General features: G+C 51.2%; 3 protein-coding genes across 5 annotated transcripts; 2 read left to right on the plus strand and 1 right to left on the minus strand.

The window, feature by feature from the left end:
• Positions 1–95: 95 nt before the first annotated feature.
• On the minus strand, positions 96–10,405 carry phka1a (phosphorylase kinase, alpha 1a (muscle)). Of its 2 annotated transcripts, XM_061808358.1 has the most exons (33): positions 10,181–10,405; positions 9,639–9,797; positions 9,334–9,381; positions 9,091–9,259; positions 8,925–9,007; positions 8,749–8,829; positions 7,752–7,850; positions 7,418–7,564; positions 7,280–7,333; positions 7,071–7,193; positions 6,876–6,971; positions 6,687–6,794; positions 6,518–6,596; positions 6,237–6,371; positions 6,060–6,169; positions 5,849–5,993; positions 5,690–5,768; positions 5,447–5,607; positions 4,773–4,934; positions 4,599–4,693; positions 4,377–4,522; positions 4,093–4,246; positions 3,583–3,741; positions 3,376–3,505; positions 3,139–3,240; positions 2,944–3,059; positions 2,364–2,399; positions 2,120–2,149; positions 1,942–1,986; positions 1,672–1,833; positions 1,474–1,527; positions 1,000–1,200; positions 96–916 (listed from the first exon to the last, which is right to left on the minus strand). In XM_061808358.1, the coding sequence occupies exons 1-33, from the start codon at positions 10,256–10,258 to the stop codon at positions 743–745; spliced, it is 3,720 nt and encodes a 1,239-aa protein (XP_061664342.1). In that variant the 5' UTR covers positions 10,259–10,405; the 3' UTR covers positions 96–742. The 2 variants fall into 2 exon arrangements, with proteins under 2 accessions (XP_061664342.1, XP_061664344.1); XM_061808360.1 differs by lacking the exon at positions 2,364–2,399.
• A 93-nt stretch (positions 10,406–10,498) lies between these two features.
• hdac8 (histone deacetylase 8) lies at positions 10,499–14,137 on the plus strand. Of its 2 annotated transcripts, XM_061808363.1 has the most exons (12): positions 10,499–10,635; positions 11,142–11,257; positions 11,369–11,421; positions 11,504–11,634; positions 11,704–11,845; positions 11,914–12,026; positions 12,183–12,260; positions 12,675–12,783; positions 12,919–13,091; positions 13,219–13,313; positions 13,769–13,874; positions 13,999–14,137. In XM_061808363.1, exons 2-12 carry the CDS (start codon positions 11,144–11,146, stop codon positions 14,019–14,021), a joined length of 1,137 nt encoding a protein of 378 aa, XP_061664347.1. In that variant the 5' UTR covers positions 10,499–10,635; positions 11,142–11,143; the 3' UTR covers positions 14,022–14,137. The 2 variants fall into 2 exon arrangements, with proteins under 2 accessions (XP_061664347.1, XP_061664346.1); XM_061808362.1 differs by lacking the exon at positions 10,499–10,635 and having other exon boundaries at positions 10,988–11,257.
• A 4,193-nt stretch (positions 14,138–18,330) lies between these two features.
• On the plus strand, positions 18,331–22,660 carry LOC133494476 (FH2 domain-containing protein 1-like). Its single transcript, XM_061808361.1, has 12 exons — positions 18,331–18,478; positions 18,588–18,649; positions 18,862–18,964; positions 19,068–19,153; positions 19,244–19,344; positions 19,413–19,483; positions 19,557–19,664; positions 19,755–19,825; positions 19,912–20,029; positions 20,226–20,390; positions 20,515–20,598; positions 20,662–22,660. Exons 2-12 carry the CDS (start codon positions 18,615–18,617, stop codon positions 22,441–22,443), a joined length of 2,724 nt encoding a protein of 907 aa, XP_061664345.1. The 5' UTR covers positions 18,331–18,478; positions 18,588–18,614; the 3' UTR covers positions 22,444–22,660.
• The last annotated feature ends 88 nt before the right edge of the window (positions 22,661–22,748 follow it).

Here is a 22,748-nt window from a genome sequence, read left to right on the forward strand (position 1 = left end):
TATAGATTGAAGACAATGGAACGTGCACTGCACCTAAATATAGGGAGTGAAAATAAAAAATAAAAAAAAAAACAACTTTTTTCATTCAGATTCTTTATAGCATATTTGTGTGTAACAATCTGGACGTCATTTCACACCTTTTAACGTATGACGATGACGGACATCGCACTCAGTTTCCCCCTTGATTGATATTTTACAGCAAAGGTACGATTTTATTATTATTATGTGTTCATATGTACGGTATGAAGTATTGCTTCATTTATTTCCGACGTGTCCTTTGCAGGAAGTCGAACGGCCCCGCCGACGTCCTCAGGCGAGTAAGTGCCGCGTTTCAGAAGCTCGGGCTCGTTATTCTCTTCCGCCATTTTCATAAATCACCAGCATGCGAAGACGTGTGACGGAGGTAAGAAACAAAATTCTCACAAGCTTCATTTTATTGAGACTAAACTAAATGAAATAAAAGTCGAAAGTCCGGCAGCAGCAACAATTAGTTAATACTACGTACGACTCGAAATTCCATTTGATTGATGGAAGCGCACTAGACACCACCTCATCTTTTTTTTTTTTAAACGGTTATGCAAATCATAAAAGCACGCTGCCATAGCGACATTACTGTTTTCATTTTTTTAAGAGTGGGGGGGGGGTTTAATATATATACCCCATATTTCAGGCACTTTTTTCGCTTTATTGAAGAACGCCAAAATAAATAATAGTTGAAACGCGCCAGGGCCGTAGTTTGCCGTCACTGGACAGCGCACGCGCCGCCGGGCAGGAAGTCCTGCACGTACACCGCCACCGCCTTGGTCAGGTAGGTCATGCTCCCAAAGCGCCCGCTGGGGGCGCTGTCGTACAGCAGCCGGCAGACTCCTGTGGACGGGTCGCGCTCCAGCATGTGCTCGTCTGCGCCCAGGTCTCTCTGGAGGGAAGAGAGGGAACGCCTGAGCGAGGGTGTGGGGTGGGGATTTTGGGGTGCATCGCGATCGGATTCCGCCTCCCGACCTGATCCTTGCAGAACATGTCGTTGGCGATCTGTACGATCTTCTCGGCGTGGACGATGGAGCCGATGGTGGGGATGTCCACGTCGGCCAGCATGGTGAGCACCAAGATGGCCTCCACCAGCAGCTGGCGGTACTCGGGCTGCGGGACGCGGTTCAGCACCGTCTCCACGTGCAGCGAGAACTTGATCTCGCCGGGGGTCATCTGGGAAGCGTCCACATCGCAGAGAAAATGTCGGCGTGGGCCACGGCAACCTCTGACGTCAACGTTTGATTGGAAATGCACTGAGTTGGAGTGATGCGAGCTGAACGGAACCGTTTTGTGGAAGTCTCGTGTGATTTAGTCACACGGTTTCTGGGTATTTCACTTTAATGTGGGAGGGGCACAGCATAGACAAAGGATTCGGATGGTACCAACTCGATCTGACCTTGGGGGGAAAACCCTGAAGATCCGATGCTTCCGTCTGGACTGACTCACCTCTCTGGTGGTGGAAGACGGGAGGACGTAGCCCTCGATGGACAGGCCGTGACACTGGAAGGCAATGTAGGACATCGTAAGTCTCGAGTCTGAACTGTGACGTTTCCACCCAGTCCCAAGTTTTGGCGGTGGCAAAAATCCAGCCATTCATAAATCAAGTCATCCAAATTTCGGCTAATGCTCGTGCTGGTCACTTACTTTCTGCAGAATCTTCCAGACCTTCTGGTAGAAGCCGACGGGGACGCGGTTGAGCGATCCGTCCAGACGCCTCCTGCGTAGCCACTGCCCGTGTCTGGTATCCTTGGCGACGGAGCTACTCTCCGGAATGTCCAGAGACTCAATGGAGGCGAGTCTGTACCTCTGAGGCGAGGAAAGAAAGAAAGGAAGGAGGCGGCTGACCCGTAAGCCTCGACACAACCTGCAGCTAACGACACGCAAGACTTTTAGATCTAGACTGGAGATCTTTACCCCTGACTCCATGTTGCCGATATCCAGGGAGTGAGATCGGAGGCTCTGATGGAACAAAATGCAGGAAGCAGACTAGAACGAGCGCTGGGCGGATGTCGAGCGGAGCCAAAGCGGGGAGGTAGCGAGCGGGAGAAACGACGAAGACGGCGGCGGCGGCGGCGGCTGAGCGTTTTATCACCTTGCGGGCGGACGTGGCGCTCTGGTCCGGCTGCGAGGGAGGAAACACATTTTAGGGAGGCGAACTCAATGCGGACACCACATGGACTCAAGTCTTAGGACAATTCATGAACGGATCAATCGAGGGATTCTGTTCGAATTGACCAGAACAAGTTCAGACTTTTCACTTCTCGTCAGTGGAATGTGTCCCAATACTTTTTGCCCATGAAGCGGATCGGTTTTACGCTCCTCGTACGACGGGTCACCTTGACTGCGTCTGTCAAAGACGCTCTGCGGTCCGCCTGCAACAAAAATAACAAATGACATGCTTCGTCCCTCCCGCGGCCGTCAGAAGGAAGCTGGCAGAAACCAGGCAACGTCAAGTACAGCCGCGCTAATTAAACGCTCGAATCGGGAAGTCGTTCGAAGGAATGGTTTTTCCCTGATCGGAATCAACTGATGCCTCTCCCAAAGTCAAGACGGTGAATTAGCACCCGAGTGCGAGATCGTCACCTGACCGGGCCCACTCAGGGACAGCCTGCGCTCCAGCTGCAAAGAAAGATCAAGCGGGAATGCTGAAAAGCCACGGAATGAATGGAATTCCTGAAACGGCGGACGGGAAACGGGGGAATGGTGTGAATCGCTCAAGAAATGTTGGAAGAATGAAGTGAATCTCATGCGAATAGTTCCAAAGACGTCCTGGATCAGAGGAATGATTTGAATCGGTCAAGGATTACGCAAGGAGGATCTCTTCAATTTGGGAATTGTGATTGTGACGCTTCCAACTCCGAACCCTGAGGAATATTTAAGCCTTACTCCAGAAAGCGGTTCCACAACGCTCCCTACCATCTTCATGTCGCTCTTGAGCTTGCTGATTCCCGCCCTCTCGCTCTTGGTGGCGCCCACGTTCCCGAGGTGATGGATGGAGATGGCCGGACTGACGCCGCCGTCCCCGTCTCGCACTGCGCGGGAGGGAATGGAGCGAGGGATCAGGCGAGCGAAGGGTTTGAGGCGAACCCGAGGCGACGGGCGCGCGCTCACCGCTGCGCTCCACGCCGAACTCCTTCCCGCTCAGGATGTGGTGGAGGAGATTCTTCAGCTCCGAGGGGCTCAGACCCATCAGACTTTCGGTGGCCTCCTCCCCTGAACGTACACATTTCATCCAGAGAATCACATTTTTTCACGTTTGAGTCATTACTGTTGTGGGACTACTTTCAAAGGTGGGGGGGGGGGGGGGGTGTTGTCTTTATTTCAATGGTGGTTTCTTTTGGGTGCTACCGGAGCAGTTGAGCGACTGGGCCAGCTCGGTGGCCATGACCTGGATGATGAGCCCGATGCGGAGGCGGAACATCTCGCTGAACAGGTTGGGTTGCGTCCTGATGCTCATGGCCAGGTACACCATGATTTCCTGAGGTGTAAGAGGTCAAGGGTGAATGTTGGGGGAGTGGGGGGAGGGGGGGTGCCGAGGAAGGCCGCCGGACTCACCTGGGTGAGAATGGCTACGCTGATGTTGTTGTCGCTGGCCTCTTCGATGATGGCCGCCAGCTGGTCCAGGGGGATGGGAGCCGTGATGGTCTTCTCTCGGGGTTCCGGGGGGAGACCCACCGTCAGGTGCTTCTGGTGGGCCAGCAAATCGGAGCAGGCCTGAAGGGGCAAACACACGGGGAGTGTTTCCATCAGTGGTGCTTTGAAATCACAGGTTGAATTTGTCAAATCAGCTTTCCCTATTGTAATGAGTGGAAATTCCATTAATCCGTTTCAACTCCTCTCTGAGACTCATCAGGACGGCACTGTCTTTCTGCACAGAGTGTATGACTATGTTTAATTTCACAGTAACCTTCACAGGACGGGATTTCTTCACTTTGAGCACTCCCCCAAATGGTGAAAATCTGCCAATAATTGGACTGTAATTGCCCGTAAATGGCATAAAATGGCGGAAAAGCACAACTTGCGTTGAAACAAGACTCTCAAATTATTTGGAAAAAGACTCCATACCGAGTCCAGCTCCTCCACCTTCTTCCTCAGCATGCCCGAGATCATCCTGATGAGCCCCCAGTTCTTAAGCTCGCCGGCCTTCTCGTACAGGTCGGTGACCAGCGAACGCACCGTGAGGCCTTTGCTGTGCAGACCAGTGTCCCAGTCCATGCCCCTGCGTAGGTGTCAAGGAACCGATCAGTCCAGACGCACAGGAAAACACCACTAAAATCACTCGTTTTTCATATCAGGTTCCCTCAATGAATGGAAATATTTTCAGTCATCATTCTAGCCGACAAACTCACTTGTCCTTGAAGAGAATGTAGAGGATGTCGGCTTGATCCTGCAGGTTTTGCGTGTCTTTCAGCAGGTGCGCCAGAGCGCGGTAATCCACGCCGCCGCTGGCGTCCCGCGGCACGCCACTCTCGGGCGTCACCGTCACTTCCGGGACCTGAAACATCAGGTTGTCTAAGACTGTGTTTCCCATCATGGTTCTTCTACGCAGGAATGGAGGAATTTGTTCTCACCTGAGTCCCTGGTGGTGCGGAGGAGTCCGGAAGGTTCAGGTTGAGGGACGGTTGATGAGCACGGAACAGCTTATTGGGCAGGTACATGTTGACCTCTAGAGAGGTGTTGGGGGGAGGGGAGGGGCTGTAAATGATGTTCCTCTGTAGATAACACTTTGTAGAACTGTTGCCCACCTTGCACGTTGAGGCCCTGGGCCTTGTTCCTCAGGGTCACCATCTCTTTTGTTTTAGTGGCGGCCGCCTTGAACTTCCCCAGGCCTCCCAACTTTGTTTTTAGCTCCTTGGGGGCCGCGTGGGCCAAGAGGTGGTCCAGGTACTGAGCGAGGTCGTCGTCCTCTGTGCAAGGTAGGGGGGGTGTTGTTTATACACTAGTGTTGTACCTTGTGGTTGTTGTTGTTGTTGTTTTGAGACAAACAAGCTTTCACACTCTCATTTACAGCTACAGACGGTTTTCAAATGGAGCTAACGTCCACAGTTTTGAAATGTGGCAGGAAAAACCCCACGCAAGCTCGAGGGGAACATGCAAGATTGCAGCCTGTATTCCAACCTGGAACCTCACATCTGTGAGGCATATGTGCGAACCACTAGACCAGGGTTTCTAAAATCTTTGGGGTGCAGGTGATTTTTTTTTCTTTTTTTTTTTTTTAAGGACCCCAGCTCACCTTAAAAGCAAAGCAAAGCAATGCAAAGCCCCTTTGTGTTACATGCCATGAAGAGTTAAGTCCTCTTGAGGCTGAGAGAGGGGATGGGGTCAGGGTGGATTATATTTGGAATGGTGAAATCCGGTGAAAGGACACGGAGGCAACCCGTCATCCATCCGTCCTCTGTCCCCTCTGCGGTTTGCTTACCGTCGTCACAGCCCAACTCATGCACGTATCCCTCGCCGTCTGCATCATCAAACTCGCCGTCGGCACGGCTGCCCGTGCTGCCTGAGGCCTTACCATCCAAGAAGCTGAGGTGAGCGAAACACGAAGTGGTCAGGAATTCCGAAAGCTTTCCGGTCTGGATCCTGGAGAAGCCGGAGGGAGGGAGCGTTACGCCTTTTCCGTATCCAGTAGGTGAGATGGGGCCCAGCCCTGCCACAGAGTCACCTTGCTCCTCCGTAGTAGCCGTCCTGTAGTTTCTTCAGGGTAGCCAGCACAGCGGGGTCCAGGTTACTGTGGTCTTCGGCTGGAACGCGTTCAGGGACAAACCTCAGAACCGACAATTCCCTGCGAGAAAACACGCGGCAAGCTTGTCCGCACACTCACTCAGCATCGTCTGCGAGATGGGGAAGGTGACGGTGGGTCTTCCCGTCATCCTCCATCTGGACGACAAGTAGGCAATTTCTGTTCTCAGCATCTCCACGATCATTTTGTTGTCCAGCGCCAGGTAGAACTGTTGGTGGTCCAGAAACTGTGGGAGGCCGAGATACCCTGTTAAGACCCTCCCAAGATTTCTTTCCTTATCTTTCATACTCACCTGAGGTGTGAATGAGAAAATGGTGTTCCTGATGATGTAGAACTTGGAGGTTCCCAGGACTCCGATCCTCCGGTAGGGGCGTCCCGTCAAACCCAGTCTGGGGTTCCGACCTGCAGCGCAGCGGCGTTGAGACACCGACCGTTGGCGCTGTCTTTACGTGTACTTTCGTGAGCGTACCGAGTCGGGCGTAGATGTGGCTGAGCACCCTGGAAGGCTGCACGTGGATGGGATGGATGTCGGCCACCGTCTCCACGTTGATGCCGTGTTTCAGCAGGAGCTCTTTAATCTCCTCCGTCTCAGCCAGGACCGACACTGCCAACGCAGGAATGTCACATGGTAGAACGCAGGCTGATCCGACCCACCGTGTTATTTCAGTAATTCCTTTGCGTACCACTGGAGGGAATCCGCACGCTACCATTTTGAGTATCATTGATCGATCCGGTATCTTGAGCGCTCACCTTGCACTACCACGTCGGGCTTGGGGATGGTGGCAAAGCGACGGTTCAGAGGGTCGATCTCTCCGGGAGCGAGAAAACCCTGAGAGGGAGGGAGCCAAGCGGGTGCCGCTATATCAAGATGACTACTTTTGATTTGGAAGACAGATTTGCTCAAAAAAGTCCTACAGACCTCAGATAAAAGCCTTCCGAGAATGTAAAGAGACTGTCCCCACTTTAGGGGACACTTGCCCATGGGAATCCGTTCAACTGTGTGAGGATTTATGTATTCCTCCTCCACCTGTTTGGAACCAAAGGTGAGACTGACAAACCAGGAGCGAGAATTAGAAATAACCCAGCGCACGAAACAATCGATTTTGACCTTGTCCGGCGGGACACTGTAAAGCTCGGGTAGCAGTCGTATTCCGTCCTTTCGCTTGATCAAGATGCCTTCCAGAGCGTCCTGGTACTCCTGGACCTGAGCCAAGCCAGTTTTCTCATTAAAATGAACAGAAACAGAATAACAGCAAACGGTGATAATTTGTGTTTTGATCTGGAAAGCAAAGTTCCACTGTGCCTGCTCGGGGCTGTTGATGAAAATTCCATCCAGGATGAGGTAGGTCCAGAACAGAGGCCACTCGCACTCTATGTTCTCAAACAACTTGAGCTCAGCGGACTCGTAATACAGACGGTTGGGGTCCTAGAGGGAAAAAAAAAAAAAAAAGACGAAATCAATCGGTGAAGTAGACATCGTCGGATTCCTGCGCTTGGCTTTCCATCGTGGACCTCTTTCGGAGTTTTGTGTCCGTCTCGGAGAAACCTGCAGCACCCGTAGCGACCCTGGACGCACACACAGAAAGTTCACTTTCTTTTTTTTTGGCGGTCTGGTCGGCACCACCATGCACCAAATCCTGATGCGAGCACCTGCAGCTTGGAGATGATCTCCTCCTTGGTCGTGTCGACTATGTTGGTGTCCTCCACGGCGAAGGCGGGGTAGGAGATGATGGCCAGGACGCCGGCATCCACCTCTTTGGAGATGGACGCTCTGGGAAGCATGGAGGTCAGGATGGACTGATGAGGTGGAGACAGAAGAATGACCTCACAAAGTGGGTCTCAAACCTTTTGCACCAAGTCCAAGTGGCACCTCAAAAACTACAATACAGTCATGCGGCACGGCAAAGTATGGACCAAAAACAAACGACGACGATTCTGTGATTCTTTGGTTTTACGAGAATCGCTGACTGAGTCAAAGAGCTACCTGGCAGTGCTGGATGTCGTCGGCCAAGGCGTGGACCACCGATCCAGGTCCGCCTTTAGCTCCGAAGAGGTTGAGCTCGTCCAGAGCCTCCAGAGCCGCCTGGAATCGGATTGGATTGATGAAGCGGAGGGTTGAAGCAACAAAGTGAAATGAAATGGGTTGAATTCCGTCCCAGCTTTTCGTCAGCAGTTTCCCTTTGCTGCGCTGCTTCAAGAACATTTTTCGTCCAGATTTGTTTGTCCGATCGACCTCGATGCCTTGCCGTGTCGATCCGTCCCATCAACTGGAATTTCGTTAACCAGTCACGTTTCAAATTTGGCCCTCGATAAAGTCAACATTCTTCTGTCCTCTGATTGGTTGATCAGAGCATAACGTTTTTATTTGGAAAATCAGCATTTCCGGTGATTATGCTGTATTCCAACTATTTTTCAATAAATATTCCTTCTAAATTGCCCCCCCACGTTCATGCTGTCATTGCACGTGTTCCTTTCGTATTGGTGTTTTGTAGAATGGTGAAGCGGTAGCGGCGGTGATAAAAGCGCGGCTCAAGTCCTCACCGAAGGACCAGGTAGCAAAAGCACGGCCCGCCGCGATGTTTTGGTGATAATTACATTCCACACTGAAGCCTGATTCCTAGTGTCTTAATTTAGCTGCCGTGCATTTGTGCGGGTGTTATTTCGGAGCGGGAAGCCATTCCTGGAAGACGCGGGGAACCCGATCCCTCGCCACAGGGCAAAGGACCGAGCTCGCAGTGTAGCCTCACATCACGTAAAAATCTTGCAATCCCAGTATTAAACTATTTCCACCTTGGTTTCTGATGATGTTGACTAGGACAGCTGTCTCTCCCCCCCCCCCCCCCCACCCCACCCCCCACCCTCAAGGAAAGGTCTGCGACGGGTGTCCCACTTCTCTAGCGTGGAGGTCATTTAAAGATCGGAGAAAAGGTCGCGGGAGCGACTGGACACCCCGGGTCGTCTCGCTCTCCTCTCCGACCCACCTTTGCCGTGCCGATCGAGCTGGCGTTGATCTCCGTGATGCCTTGGTTGGTTTTGTCCCCTCGTTCCCACATCCCATAATCCTGTGAGGAGCCATTGAGGGACTCGGTTAGAAGGTGGACACAAAGAAAGCAAAAAAAAAAGAAGAGGCGAGAGAGGGAAAAAATACACCACTCACAGCCACTTTGTAAGCTGCCTCGATGTAGAACATGAGATTCTGCACGACGTCCACTTCATCCTGCGTGTAGACAATATGAAGACCTGGTACACAAAGAAGCCCCCGATCACTCCCAAAGCTCACGCGAAGCTAGCTCAGCGAGCCAAGTGCGCCCCCCCCCCCCCACCGGATGCCGTCATCTGAGCCAGGAAGAGCAGGAAGAGCGAGGTGGCGTCCACCTGCAGGTGCCCCCACTGGTCGTCCCCGACCACCGTGGCGCAGGTCCTGGTGTTGTACTTGGCGTGGAGCGAGTCGGACGTGCTGCGGCTGTACTTGAACTTCTCCACTTTGTCCAGCTGCGGGCGAGGAAAGATTTTTACAAGCGGAGGGAGACTGCGACAAGTCAGCCGTCGCGCTTCCCGAGACGTACCTGCCTCGTAATGCACTGGAGGACTCCTCTCATTAGTTTCACCACACTCTGAAGAGAAGGACGGACATGGTGGGCCATGACCGAGATGACGACTAATATTAGTGCCGTGCCGATGAGCTCGGAGACGTGATGAATCCCGGGACAAGCCCCCCCCTCCCCGCTCCAGTATTGTTTTTTTTGATTGGCCGACTGTTCAGTTCTTTCTAACTATGTTTATACTGTATGTTTCTCTATTTCCACTCATTAAAATACACGTGACAATAATGTTGGTTTCGGGGCTCAAATCTGCAGCAGAACGTACACACCTGCTCCAGTTCGTAGGCCTTGGCCTTGTCTTCGTCCCTGTCGGCGTTCTTCCTGTACGCCAGGCTGAGCGCCCACACGGACACGATGCTGTAAACGTTATCTCGGACCCAAGCGTCCGGCTGCTCGCTGCTTCCGGGCAGAAGGCCCGTGACGGGATCCTGTGGATCGTGCACGCAAAGCGGGTGAGTTTGGAAAGCGTTGTCACCTGGGAGTTCCAAAACATCTTGAAGCACGCACACTTTGCCTCTATTTTGGAGAGCTGTGCGAGTGAATGCGTAAATGTCTTGAATGCATGTGGGAGGGGCTTACATATCTCCTTGGATGACTCCACGAATTTCCTCATTCTGGGACTCTATTACAGTCTCCAAAAATGTGCTCTTTAATGCGCCCGAGTTTAGTCATTGAGGTCAGGATTAACAACAGGAAAAACCTTACGCAACATCATACTACTTCCATTTTGTGTATGCAATGTCAAGAAAGAAAAAAAAAAAAACAGGGAAGTGGAAGTTTAAGTTTATTACAGCGATACTACAACACTCACTTGGTGCTGCAGAATCGTTTGGTGCACGATCCGGGCATAGTTGTCCAGTTTCACGCCCGAGTTGCTCCGACTCCTCATGACGACCAGCTTTGTGGTTCCTCCCGCTCGTAAACACTTGGCGAACTTAGTTAAGTGACCCGCACAAAAGTCATTTGTGCTCTCTTGACGCTCGGAAAGACGAGCAACTTTGAACGCACAGCAAACCCCACTGGGGGGGAGCAAAGCTAGCAGTCGGAAGCCGATAGAAAGTGGCCTGTACTTTCAAAGTAAAACGTGCGAGGAGCGAGTGCCATGTTTTACTTTCAAAGTAAAAGCGTCACGACCACTGCGTTTTGACGTTGAGCGTTGTGCGTATTCGGCCTCTTAAATCCATGTAGAATAAAATGGATGGGTACAAACTAAATATTCACTCGCACCGGAATGTCAATTTTTTTGTTTTACCTCTTATTTGAAAGGTAAGGTTTCGCGCCCTCTAACCGCGATTAGAATGTAACTAACAGAAATTATCTTTCTTTGTGGCAAAGTTAAAGAGAAACCCGGTTAATGTGAAATAAAATATATATATATATTTAAAAGTAAATAAAAAAAAAAACTCCAAAAAATAGCCGGAATGCCTTTCGCTGAATCGAGTCCTTCTTTTTAAATCGTCCCACCGGGACGACGCGACATATAGGTTGTGCTTCCTGCCAATAGATCTATTTAAAAATGAAAACGTTCAGTTCACACATGATAATACACTTTCCTTTATTTAGAAAAACTCTTTCCTTTATTTAGATGGTTTTGTTCACAATAAAAACGTCAAATCAAAAAAAAAAAGTAGTCGACGTTTTTGGAGGGCATGTTTACGGTGTCACACCAGAAGCGAGCTCGACTTCCTCTCGCATTCACTGTTTTTTTCGTGTTTCACATTTGTCATATTTAACATTCCCCGTCGTCTTTTCGCCATATTTTATCCACGCAGGCATGAGCCGTGAAGGACATGGCGATGACGGTAGCAACGGAAAACCGCAGGTCGCGTATATATTTAGTCAGGAATACGTTCAAACTTGTGACTCTTTCGCCAAAGTGCCAAACCGAGTGAGTTGGATTTTTTCTTTCTTTTCTTTCTTTTCTTTTTTTGTGTGGGCGTTTGCTAATGCAAGGTTCAGACGAGTTGTATCCGTTTTTTTGTTTATTTTTTTTTTTTAGGCGAGGATGGTCCACTCACTGATAGAAGCCTATGGCCTCCTCAACTATATGAGGTTTGGAACATGACGAGAAGAAAAGCTATCAACAGACGGTGGCAAGCAACGTCGACATTGTCCTCCATGTTCTCCTTTTCAGCGTTGTGAAGCCTCAGGTGGCCACCATCAAGGACATTGGTCTGTTCCACTCCGACTTCTACCTGGAGCATCTTCACAAGGTCAGCCAGGAGGGGGACAACGATGACCCCGACTCGGCCGAATACGGCCTTGGTGAGAGCCTGGCGAGAGTGTGATTGCCTCTCCTTGAATTTCTCACAATTTTCACTTCACCCCCTCCAGGTTACGATTGTCCAGTGGTGGAGGGCATATTTGACTACGCAGCCGCAGTAGGGGGGGCGACACTCACAGCCGCACAGTGTCTGGTGGACCAAACGTGCCGGGTGGCCATCAACTGGGCCGGGGGGTGGCACCACGCCAAGAAGTAAGGGTCGAGGGCTTTTCCGAGGTCGATCGCTCGCCGCTCAGCGGGTTTCGCTCCATGCCCTCCAGGGACCAGGCGTCGGGTTTCTGCTACATCAACGATGCCGTGTTGGGGATTCTCAAGCTGCGGGATCGGTACAAGAGAGTCCTTTACGTGGACGTGGACCTGCATCACGGAGACGGTACGCTAACATGTGCGAGAATCCACTCCGTTGTTCAGTTACGATGTGCACTGTCGGGCAGTGACAGATGGGAAAGGGGGGGGGGTAGTTTGGGAATTCAACAGTTTTATCCATTTCCCGCAGTTCCTTGTACTCATCTTTTTCCCCTCCCTGTAGGTGTGGAGGAAGCCTTCAGCTTCACGTCCAAAGTCATGACTGTGTCCCTCCACAAGTTCTCGCCTGGGTTTTTTCCAGGTAATCTCTGGCTTTCGTATTGCATACGGCAACGCACCTGTTTGGCGAAATTTCAAGTGGAACAACCTCAAACTATTAGACGAGCGCGAGCAAAAAGTACATTTCAAGTCTGGTGCGGCGGAGAAATATGTTAGAATAGTACAGGACCTGTATGAGGGCAGCAGGACAGCGCTTGGGATGTGCCGTAGGTGCGTCAGAAGGATTTAAATTGGAGGTGGGACTGCATCAGGGATCCACGCTGAGCCCCTTCCTGTTTGTGCTCGTAAAGGCTAGGCTGGCAGACGAGGTTAGAGAGAGCAGACTTAGATGGTTTGTATATGTTCAGGGGCGAGAGAACATCCTTAAATTGAAACCCAATATTAGTGTATATCTTGGGTATTATATCCATACAGTACGCTGTGTATGTGCGTGCAGGTACAGGCGATGTCAGCAATATCGGCGTGTCCAGAGGCCGCTGGTACACAGTCAACGTACCGCTGGAGGACGGCATCCGAGACGACAGATACTACCAAGTCTTTTCCAGGCAAGTGAGGGGAAGGAGCTTCAATTCGTCAGGCCCTCGGCTTCATCGAAGAGAAAAAACCGTCCCACGGATATTTTGACCTCTCGAGCCGTCAACGGCAGCGAGCGCGTAACCGATGTCGTCTCTCGGCCGCAGCGTCCTGCCGGACGTGCGCGCTCACTACAAGCCGGACGCCGTGGTGATGCAGCTGGGCGCCGACACCATGGCGGGCGACCCCATGTGCTCCTTTAACATGACGCCGCTAGGGGTCGCCATGTGTCTGCAGGACGTGCTGAAGTGGAGCCTGCCTACGCTGCTGCTGGGAGGGGGTGCGTGGTTGTGTGTGCCTTCAAGACTTTTTTTTTTTTTTTTTTTTAAATCCGCAGTTTGACGAAGATGATTCCGGCTACCTTTGTTGGTATTATATTATAATAATTCTGTTATTCTGTAATTCAGGGGGTTACCACTTGGCCAACACGGCCCGCTGCTGGACCTACCTGACGGCAGTTATATTGGGCAAGACCCTCGCCTCGGAAATACCCGACCACGAGGTAACACGCCGCCGTTTTTACATTGTCGCATTGCGGGGGTGGCGGGGACACCACTTGGGGTGCAACAAGATTACACAGGTCGTCTCTAAAAATGGCAAACTGAAGTCAGTTGCTCTAGAATCCCTTTTGAGGCGACCATCTTGAGCATTTTAACGTCATTTTTGAGCAGTCCTTTCACGTTTCAACTTATAGCACTTTTGAAAGTTTTCGTTAACTGCCATTGACGGTTTTACACGTCAAATATCCATGTAAACAGGGAACGCTGATGAGCATTTTTTTCCAGTGAATGAGCAAAGGAAAAAAAAATGTCATTTTTGCCAAGCACTGGTATTGTTTATTGCTAGTGTGACAAATAAGCAAACCATGACTCAGGCATTCTTTGACACAAAATGTCATTTCAAAAAAATGTATATCTTGTTTATTCATGTCACAAATCAGATCTTCTGGTCTTTTAGTTCTTTACAGAGTACGGGCCCGACTATTCCCTCGAGATCAGTCCGAGCTGTCGCCCCGACCGCAATGACGCAAAACAGCTGGAGGACGTCGTCGCCAAAATCAAAAGTACGTAAGCGCAAAGTGACGCGATCGAATCGAGTCCGCGGACTTGGCCGATGGCTGCGGTATTTCATTTTTGGTTTCTAGTTTTGAGCGTCGTACCTTCCGGCTGATTAGCATTTTTCTCTAGGGAATCTGAAGAATGTGGTTTAGGAACCGTCCGCGCTCACCGATGAAGACGATATGGATGGCAGGCCTTCAGCACCGCAGCCCGGCTTGGTTCCGAAGCGTTTCAGGGCCCGTTTAGGTTTTTTTGGAGGAGCTGAAGAGAGTTTTGTGCTCGTTGTACGACGTTCATGTTCAAATGTATTTTGGGATCAGAAATGGTGCATTTAAATGACAGTGTTCTGCTGCTCCCGTTTATAAAAGAAAAAAAAAAATAAAGGTTTTGAATTGCCTAAAGATCCCACAAGATGGAGGCAAAGCACTACGTTTGTAAATACATTTTGCAACTTGTACTTGTAAATATTCGATATAAGTCTTTGTATGCCAATGGTTATCTTTTCAATATTTTCAAACTCACTCTGAATGTGTTGTCAGAATGTGACTTTTGTCCCTTCCTTTTGGCCGATAATATTGATTATTAATCATTTATACACCTACAATAAAAATGCCAGCACTCTGAGCATAACCAAACTGTGTCCTGGGGGCCATATGTGGCCCGCCTTCTGTTCTTTAGCGGTCCGCAGTATATGCTAAAAAGACATGTAACACTGCCCGTGATGGCCCTGACAAGTACTATTAATAAATTGGTTTTGAAGTAAACTTTTTCAACATTGGGAGAGCTTAATAGCACAAGAGATTTTCTGAGATTACAATTTTTTTTTTTCAATCAATACAGGGGCAGATCTATTCTTGTGGGTGAAAGGGCTGTGGGCCCACCCAACACGATTAAGCAAAAAATGATATCGACGTTATTATCTAGCTCTGCTAAAAGTCGCAAAAATCAACCAATATTTTTCTTTTTGGTTAAAACAAATAATAACTCAATGCAACCATGTCCAAAATAGCTAGTAATGTATGTAAAGCACAATACAAAATGGTAATATACTAAAATATTTGAAAAGCAAACATGAGGATGTAATAATTGGGTTTTCAACGATGAAGAAATGTGATAAAAGGCAAACAAATTCAAATAATCATGATTCAGCAATTCAGTGGATGTTAGTCGATCTTGGGGTCCCCCTAGCGGCAAAGCAGGTGCAAGGCCACAATGTTTTCTTTCCGTTGACAGGTGGAGCCCATGCGCCGCTTTTATCTCTGCCGCGCACGGCCTGGCACGGCGAGTCGTCGCGCATGCGCAGTATCGAGCCGCGAGCCGCCAGTCAAGCTTCAGCTCGCTGTCATCGGCCGTCGACGTTGGACGCTGGCGGAGGTACGGAAAGTTATGATTGTTTGTGTTCATATGTATATTAATTTTTTTCCCCTCCCAGGGAGTGGGGGATGCGAGGTGCGTTGACTTTAAAAGCCTGCCGCACTTGTTTTCTGCTCGTCTGAGACAAGTACGTGTTCCCCCCCCCCCCCCCCACACACACACACTCAACTAATATTTTTTTGCTATTTCTGCTTGCTGTGACAAATTCAAAACAAAACAAAGTGTCTTCTTTTTTTTTTTTTAATTTCCACGCCTCTCACGCGCTTCTCGCCACGCTGAAAAAAAGCAGCAAGAGTCTTTTTTTCCTCGTTCAGTTGAAACTGTCCAGTGGGTGAACCCGTCGCGGCTTTTATAACAACCCCCCCCCCAAAAAAAAAAAAAAAAATTGGAAGATACAGGTGTCCTTGTTGCTATGGAAACCCCCACTGACAAGAGCATCCCGACGACCACCAGGGGCGTCGAATTTGGTGGTGGTGCCGGTGGGGGGGTGGGGGCATAATCCACCCCGGCCCCCCTGAGGTAGAAAACTTTTGTTAACCCCACAAACAGACATTTGAAAAAAAAATACTAATATTGTACTTTATAAAATAGCTAATAACACAGTTCTACATTGCATAAAGAATCCAACAGTTTTTGGATTAGGATTTAATGCTGCAATCCCATTCATTTTGCAACTATCAATGGATTTTTTTTCCAATCTATTTTTCTTTTTTGTCCCCTCCCATTATTTTTTTATCTTTTTATTTTTTGGGCGGGGGGGGGACACTTATTGATGGTTTATTTTCCTTTTGCAATGATAATGGCTGTCACTTATCTGCGGTATTTTCACTATACTATTTTTACTATAATACACGAGTATCGTTATCTAAATGTGTTGCGCCACCGTGTGTGTTCAAATCTCAACCAAACGTTAGCGTGTCAATGGCATTTTGCACTGTTTGTTAGCATTAAGCTAATCAGGCACCCGCTGTCCAGTTTTTTGTTTGTTCCCCTCAAGTGGACTTCAGTCTGGGAATCTGCGTATGATGTCACGCCCTTCTCAACTTTTTCTCCCCCCCCCCACCCTCCATTTCTCGCCCATTCCTCTGTAACACCCGAAGGTGTTAACGAGGTAGCACCTTTGTTTTTGCACATGCTTCTCACTTCGCATTTGACGACTTTCCGCTTTTCTTTCTCCCGCGTGGAAAATGTCGGGGAGAAACCTCCGCACAATTTGTCATCTCTTGCGACATGTTGTGAGTCAGCCATCATTTTGTGTTTCGGTGACAGGTCAGATGAATTTGTACTGTCAATATTTGCGCCGCGCTACTTCCACAGAGGTGTGCGAAAGGGCCGTTGCTGTAAAGAAGATTTGGAGTATCGCGTTGACCGTCCCGCGCGGTGTTAAATTCACGGCTTTGAATGCGAGTGGACGCCGTGTTCCGACGGTCCGGAACAATCTTCCCGAACAAGCTTTTTTTTTCCCCGTTGACCTGTGCCCGCCTCACTCTTCCGACAGACTCCGCTTGCCGAATTCATCGCTGCGGTTTTCCAGCTTCCTTCGCTTCCCCACGACGGCAGAAGCTCCGCGAGGTTCCAAATCCGGTGAGCCGGGCCGTCAAATCGACTCGTCGCCCGTGCCCTGACCGAGGTGCCGTCATCAGGCAAGTAAGCGAGCGGCACAAAAGCGTCGTCGTCCCGTTACCGCAGCGATTGTGAGCAATCCGAGCAGTTTCCATGGTAGCACGCGGCATCCTGAGCACACACCCCAAATATCATACCCAAGCCTACTGGACCTTTTTGGACTGGGCTGCCTTTTGTACCTTTGCAAACACATTAATTGCATCTAATGAGTACAGTGTTCCCTCGCTATGCCACGTATTCAGTGCAGTGTGGATTGGGTGTGGAACAGTATTTACAAAATATCCTCTAAAATAACATCAAAGTGTATCGAAAGTGTTATTAAGAGTTTGGTTGAAGTTAATCGGATTTTTCTTTTTAAAAAGAGTCTTTGGACTTTCAGCTTTAAAATATGTACAAATTAAAAAGAAAACTTAGTCGCTTCTTCACGGATTTCACCTATTACGGGGTCTGAAACCGAACCCCCTGTGATAAACGAGGGATTGCTGCATAAAATAACATCATTGGGAGCGCATCCGGGCTCAACACAATAAAAATAAAAAGCGACGACGACTTTTCACCCAGGACGAACATTCATTTTGACCGCAGGGCAATCGTCGGCCTCCCAAAAATCAACGTAATTTTCCACGCAATTTGGTTCCGGCACACAACGCCCCGTCCGACGCTTTGTTCACCCGCGAGCGTTTTTGAGTGTCGACTGTCAGTTGTGCTTTTGCGCACTGACGCCGTTAGCGCGGCGCTGATGTGAGGAAGAGGATGATGAAGGGGGGGAGGGGGAAAAAAATAAGTTCTTTGCAGGCGGCGGCAAGAAAAACCAGACCGGCAGGTTGCAGACACACAAGTAAAGGAAAGTCAGCTTTTGCACAACTTGCAAATGACATTAATCAGACGCACCAACACACACTCGGTTGAAGTCCAATTTTGTGTGACATGTTTGGATTTTTCCAGGAGTTTTGTCTGATACGTGCGCTATGTACAGCTCACACAAGGCACTGATCACGCCAGGACTGTTCCGAACCAAAACGGCAGCAATTTGCGCTAAAACGACCTTGACAGTAATGAGTTTCTTGGTTTTTTTTGTTTTTTTTTTCCAGACGCAAGCGAGATGATTGGCCGTCACTTTTCTGGGGGGCCCTCCCGCCGCCACGCTCGCCCGTGACCTCAGTGACCTCGGCCCCTCGGTCAAGTCGGTTGCTGGGATGCGCATGATGGCCAATGAGGACGAGACGCCGGACAGAATACCGCCGCCGCCCCCGCCGCCCCCTCCCCCGCTTCCGCCCCCTCCTCCCCCACCTCCGCCCTTCCTGCCCACGGGAGGCCTGACAATCCACAAGAGGATGAGGAGCTTCTTCTGGAAAACCATCCCGGAGGAGCAGGTAGTCCACCTCGCCGTGCCGCTTCCTCTCGTGCCCGTCGACGTGACGTTTGGGCGCGGGGTCTGCGCGGGCAGGTGCGGGGGCGCACCAACCTCTGGACGCTGGGCCGGGCGCAGCAGCGCCACCGGATCGACGCCAGCACGGTGGAAGAACTCTTTGGTCAGCAGCAGGCTCACGGCGGCGCCACGCCCGGCGGGGGAGGGAGGGGCCGCGGCTCACGGCGGGACGCAAAGGACCAGGTGGGTGACGCCGACGACTACGATAATTACGTCGATCAGCTCGACGTCGACACGAACGGGGGACTACGACGACCGAGTTGACGATGACCATCACCCCCCCCCCCCCCAGGTCTCCCTCTTGGACACCAAGAGAGGCATGAACGTGGGCATCTTCCTCAAACAGTTCAAGAGGTAAAAGATGACCAAGATGTGCCCTCGTGGCCCAAAGTGTTTTGGGTAAAACGCCGTGTTTACTCAACGCCGCGGGGCACATGGAGGTCGTTTTTGAACTAACTCGGGAATTCCCAGTCGCCTGGAAGGTTTTCCAATTTCACCCCCCGACTAAAAACTTTGCATTTATTGAGTCCAATTTGCCTCAGTCAGGATTCGCTGTTCTCCTTCAGGTCCAACCAGGCCATCATTGAAGACATTCGCCGCGGCAACGCCGAACCTTACGGGGCGGAGCCACTAAGAGAGATGATGAAGTTGCTGCCTGAGGCGGATGAGGTAACATTTCCTGCTCACCGAGGCTGGAATCGCTTACTCATTCACTTCTGTCCAATCGCATCGGGTGAGCAGGAAGTGACTTTCGATTTTCGTCCCGAAACAGGTGACGAAGATGAAGGCGTACCACGGTGACGTGGCAAAGCTGTCGTTGGCCGACTCCTTCGTGTTCCTGCTGATTCAGCTCCCCAGGTCAGCCGCTTCCCCTTCACCTTTCACCTTTCACCCCGGCGTGCCGCCCCCTGAATGCTGGTCGTCCTCCCCCGTCCGATCGGTTCACAGTTACGCGACGCGGATCGAGTGCATGCTGGCCAAAGAGGAGATTCCTGGCACGTGCGAGGCCGCGCGGGCACACATTGGCGTCCTTCGCTGCGCAACCAAAGGTGACGCCAAAGCAGCAATTTTCGAGATAAATGCAAAAGAAGTCGGAGGCATTGATGATGTCTTGCAGAGGTTCTTGGCTGCCAGGAGCTGCACGCCGTTCTCCACTTGGTACTGCAAGCCGGAAACATCCTCAATGCCGTAAGCGACTTCGCGGTCCTGGCTGTGTTTTTGTGTGTCAGCGGCGTGGTGTGAAACCCCGCCTGTGTTTCAGGGCGGTCACGGCGGTAACGCGGCGGGCTTCAAACTGTCGTCCCTGTTGTCTCTCGCCGACACCAAAGCCAACAAACCGGGAATGAACATGCTGCACTTTGTAGCTCAGGTCAGTCAACACAACCAAAAACTCGTCTTCCGCATCTTCCTTCCCTAATGTGAGTTTTTCCATCCTGATGGTTCAAATCCTTCTTCCCAGGAAGCCCAGAAAACTGACGAGAAGTTGTTGGACTTCCCGCTGGAGTTGAGTCACATTCAGGCCGCTTCCAGGTCCGACTGACTCTTCTATTCTCGCTCCAGCGGAAGACGTACTCGAAGCTAGCCGGGGCTTCTGTCGTGACTGTTTTTGTGGACAGGATCTCCTTGGAGACGCTGGACGCTGAACTGCAGCGGCTGACGTCCCGCACGCGCTCTCTCGAGGTGAGCGTAGGGGCGGACGGCGAGCTCCTCCGGCAGTTGGAAAGCTTCCTACAGGTAGCGCTGACACGTCGAGAATTTAATCACTCACGTCATCCATCCACTTGAGCGGGGACCGGACTTTACTTGCCGGATTTTTCTGACAGTATCTCGGGACTTGTCGGAAGCTTTACGGTTAAGATTTGAGATTTCTTTACGACGCTGCGCCGTCCTCCAGCCGGTGAGGTGTTTGCTTGTTTTATCCCTGCCTCAGGATACGACAGCACGGCTGCGCGAGCTGCGCGATAGCCGGGAGCTGCTGAGCAAGGAAGCCGACGAGCTGATGGATTTCTTCTGCGAGGACAGCGACACGTTCCGATTGGACGACTGCTTTTCCGTGTTGTACGGCTTCTGCTGCAAGTTCGGCCAAGCTGCCAAGGTAGGCCGCCGGACGGCCGAGTGGATTTAAGTTTCTGGACGAGCCGTGCTTTGTCCACCCCTGCAGTGTCTTGATAATGCTCAGGCGGTCTACCTCGGTTGTTGTTGTCTTTGGACGATTGAAGGAAAACAAAGAGCGGGAAGCCCGTCGCCATCGCTTACAAGTTCAGGAGGAACAGAAGAGACATTCGTGGGCCGGCGGCGAAGAGGTAAAAACACACCCGAATCCCCAATCATGCAGCAAATCAATTAACTGCGTTGCACTGTTGTAGGTGGGCAGCGCGATGCGCTATCACTGCAGCAGTGAAACGGACCTTTCGGCGGTTATGCTGCACCAGGACGAGACCAGCGTGCTCCTGGAGCTGCTCTCTCCGAAGTCGACCGGCCGGCGTGCTTCTCGGCGGCGTTCCCGGCGCTCGTCGTCGCAAAGCCCGTCCTCCCCTTCTGGGAACACCGCAACGACGACGACACCATCAGCCACCAATCTCGAGTGTCGTGTCAAAACGGACACCCCCTCCGACTTGGACGATAATTACCGAGACCGCAGAGAGGCTTCACTGACACGCCGTGAACGGCGCCACTGTAAAACGTCTTCTGAAGATGACCACATCAACCGTGACATCACGGCGGCTGCTGACGACAACGACGCCTTAGTGTTTGTTCTGGAGACATGCTCACTGGTTCCTGAGCTAAAGGCCTTCGGTGAAGTCACCGTCACAGATGCGGAAGAGCCGCAGACTTCAGACGAGTCGATCGGAGCGCAGCCGGTTGTTTCTTGGTGCGTAACCGCCCTGTGTGAGGTGGACCGTCCAGGAGAAAAGGAGGCGGCATCATTTCCCGAGCCGGCGCAGTCGTTGCCTGTCAGGCACCAACCGTCGCCAACCTCGACGCTTTGCGTCTCCTCTCCAACTCCTCCTCGATCAGACCAGCGTAAGAAGGCGGCCTCGTCCAGAACCGTCCCTACCTCCGCAAACAAGAGCCAACCCAGTCGTGTGCGTACCCTCAACAGCTCCGAGAAGCAAATCATGAGGAAGGTGGTGCCCGTCTCCAAGACCAGTTTAGAGAAACGAGGAGAGAAGCCATCCACTGGCCCCTCATCACAGCGCTCAAGCCTCCAGAGCAGAGATTCAAAGAACCGTCACGTTCCCGGTGCTCGGAACCAGCCGGAGGAGAAGATGTGTCGCTCCACACTGCGAGCGCTTGGGGGTGGTTCCAATGTCAAGGCTGCCAACACTCCTTCTCCTGCCCCTTCGTCAGGCCCGGGTTTTGCCCGAAACACTGCCTCTTCCTCTTTTCGACAAACACTCGCTGGCCTTCCAAAAGTGAACGTTTCCAAGTCTGGATCTGAAGCATCTTCCAAATCATCCACATCTGCTGAGCGACCTCGCACCTCATCGTCCTTGTCTTCCTCCGTGCCCAAGAGGTCTCTGAGCAGCAGAACAGCTCCGGGCATCAGCACGACTCCGAGAAGCGGGACACCACCAAGTGCCAAAACATCACCAAACATCAAGTCACATCCAAGTGTCAGGACATCGCCAAACAACAGCACACCTCAGAACGTCAGCACACCTCCGAACATCAGGCCCCGTCCGAGCGTCAGTACATCTACAAACATCAGGACACCTCCGAAAGTCAGGACATCCCCAAACATAAGCACACCTCCAAACGCCAGGCCGCATTCAAGGGTCAGGATATCTGCAAACATCAGGACACCTCCGATCATCAACACAGCTCCGAGGGTCAGGACTTCGGCAAAGACCAGCACACCTCCGAACAATAGCGCCCCACCAAATGCCAGGCCTCATTCGACTGTCGGGACATCTGAAAACATCAGGACGCCCCCGATGAGCAGGACACCTCCAAGTGTCAGGGCGTCGACAAAGATCAGGACACCGCCGAGTGTCGGGACATCTGCAAAGATCAGGACGCCTCCCGGCTCCACGGGGGCTGACTCCGTGGCCCCCGCTAAAGGCCGCGGGCGCGAGAGCAGCTTCTCGGACAGGTCCAGCCAATCGCGGCAATCGGCCAAGGTCTCCAAGCCCAGCTGGAGATAACACAACACAAGACAGATGACGTATAAAACATAACGCCCCAGGCAGAAGCCATTTTCGTAAAAAGCTCATCTGTCGTTTGTGACCATGAGATAAATCATTCGGATTTGTGTATATAAGCAGGAAGTTGAATGTTCTACCACTGAGCTCCATCCAAACCTTTCCGGTGCAATCTCTTCATGTATTTTGTCACGTATTAAAATGTGTACATTGAATAGAAATCAAGCCTCCTGCAGCTTCTCCGACAAAACAACAACAAAACATCGCTGCAATTTATACTACTCCGTACAACACCAATTATGTAATAC

The sequence above is a fragment of the Syngnathoides biaculeatus genome, chromosome 21, assembly GCF_019802595.1.
Source record: "Syngnathoides biaculeatus isolate LvHL_M chromosome 21, ASM1980259v1, whole genome shotgun sequence".
NCBI classification, from domain to species: Eukaryota; Metazoa; Chordata; class Actinopteri; order Syngnathiformes; family Syngnathidae; genus Syngnathoides; species Syngnathoides biaculeatus.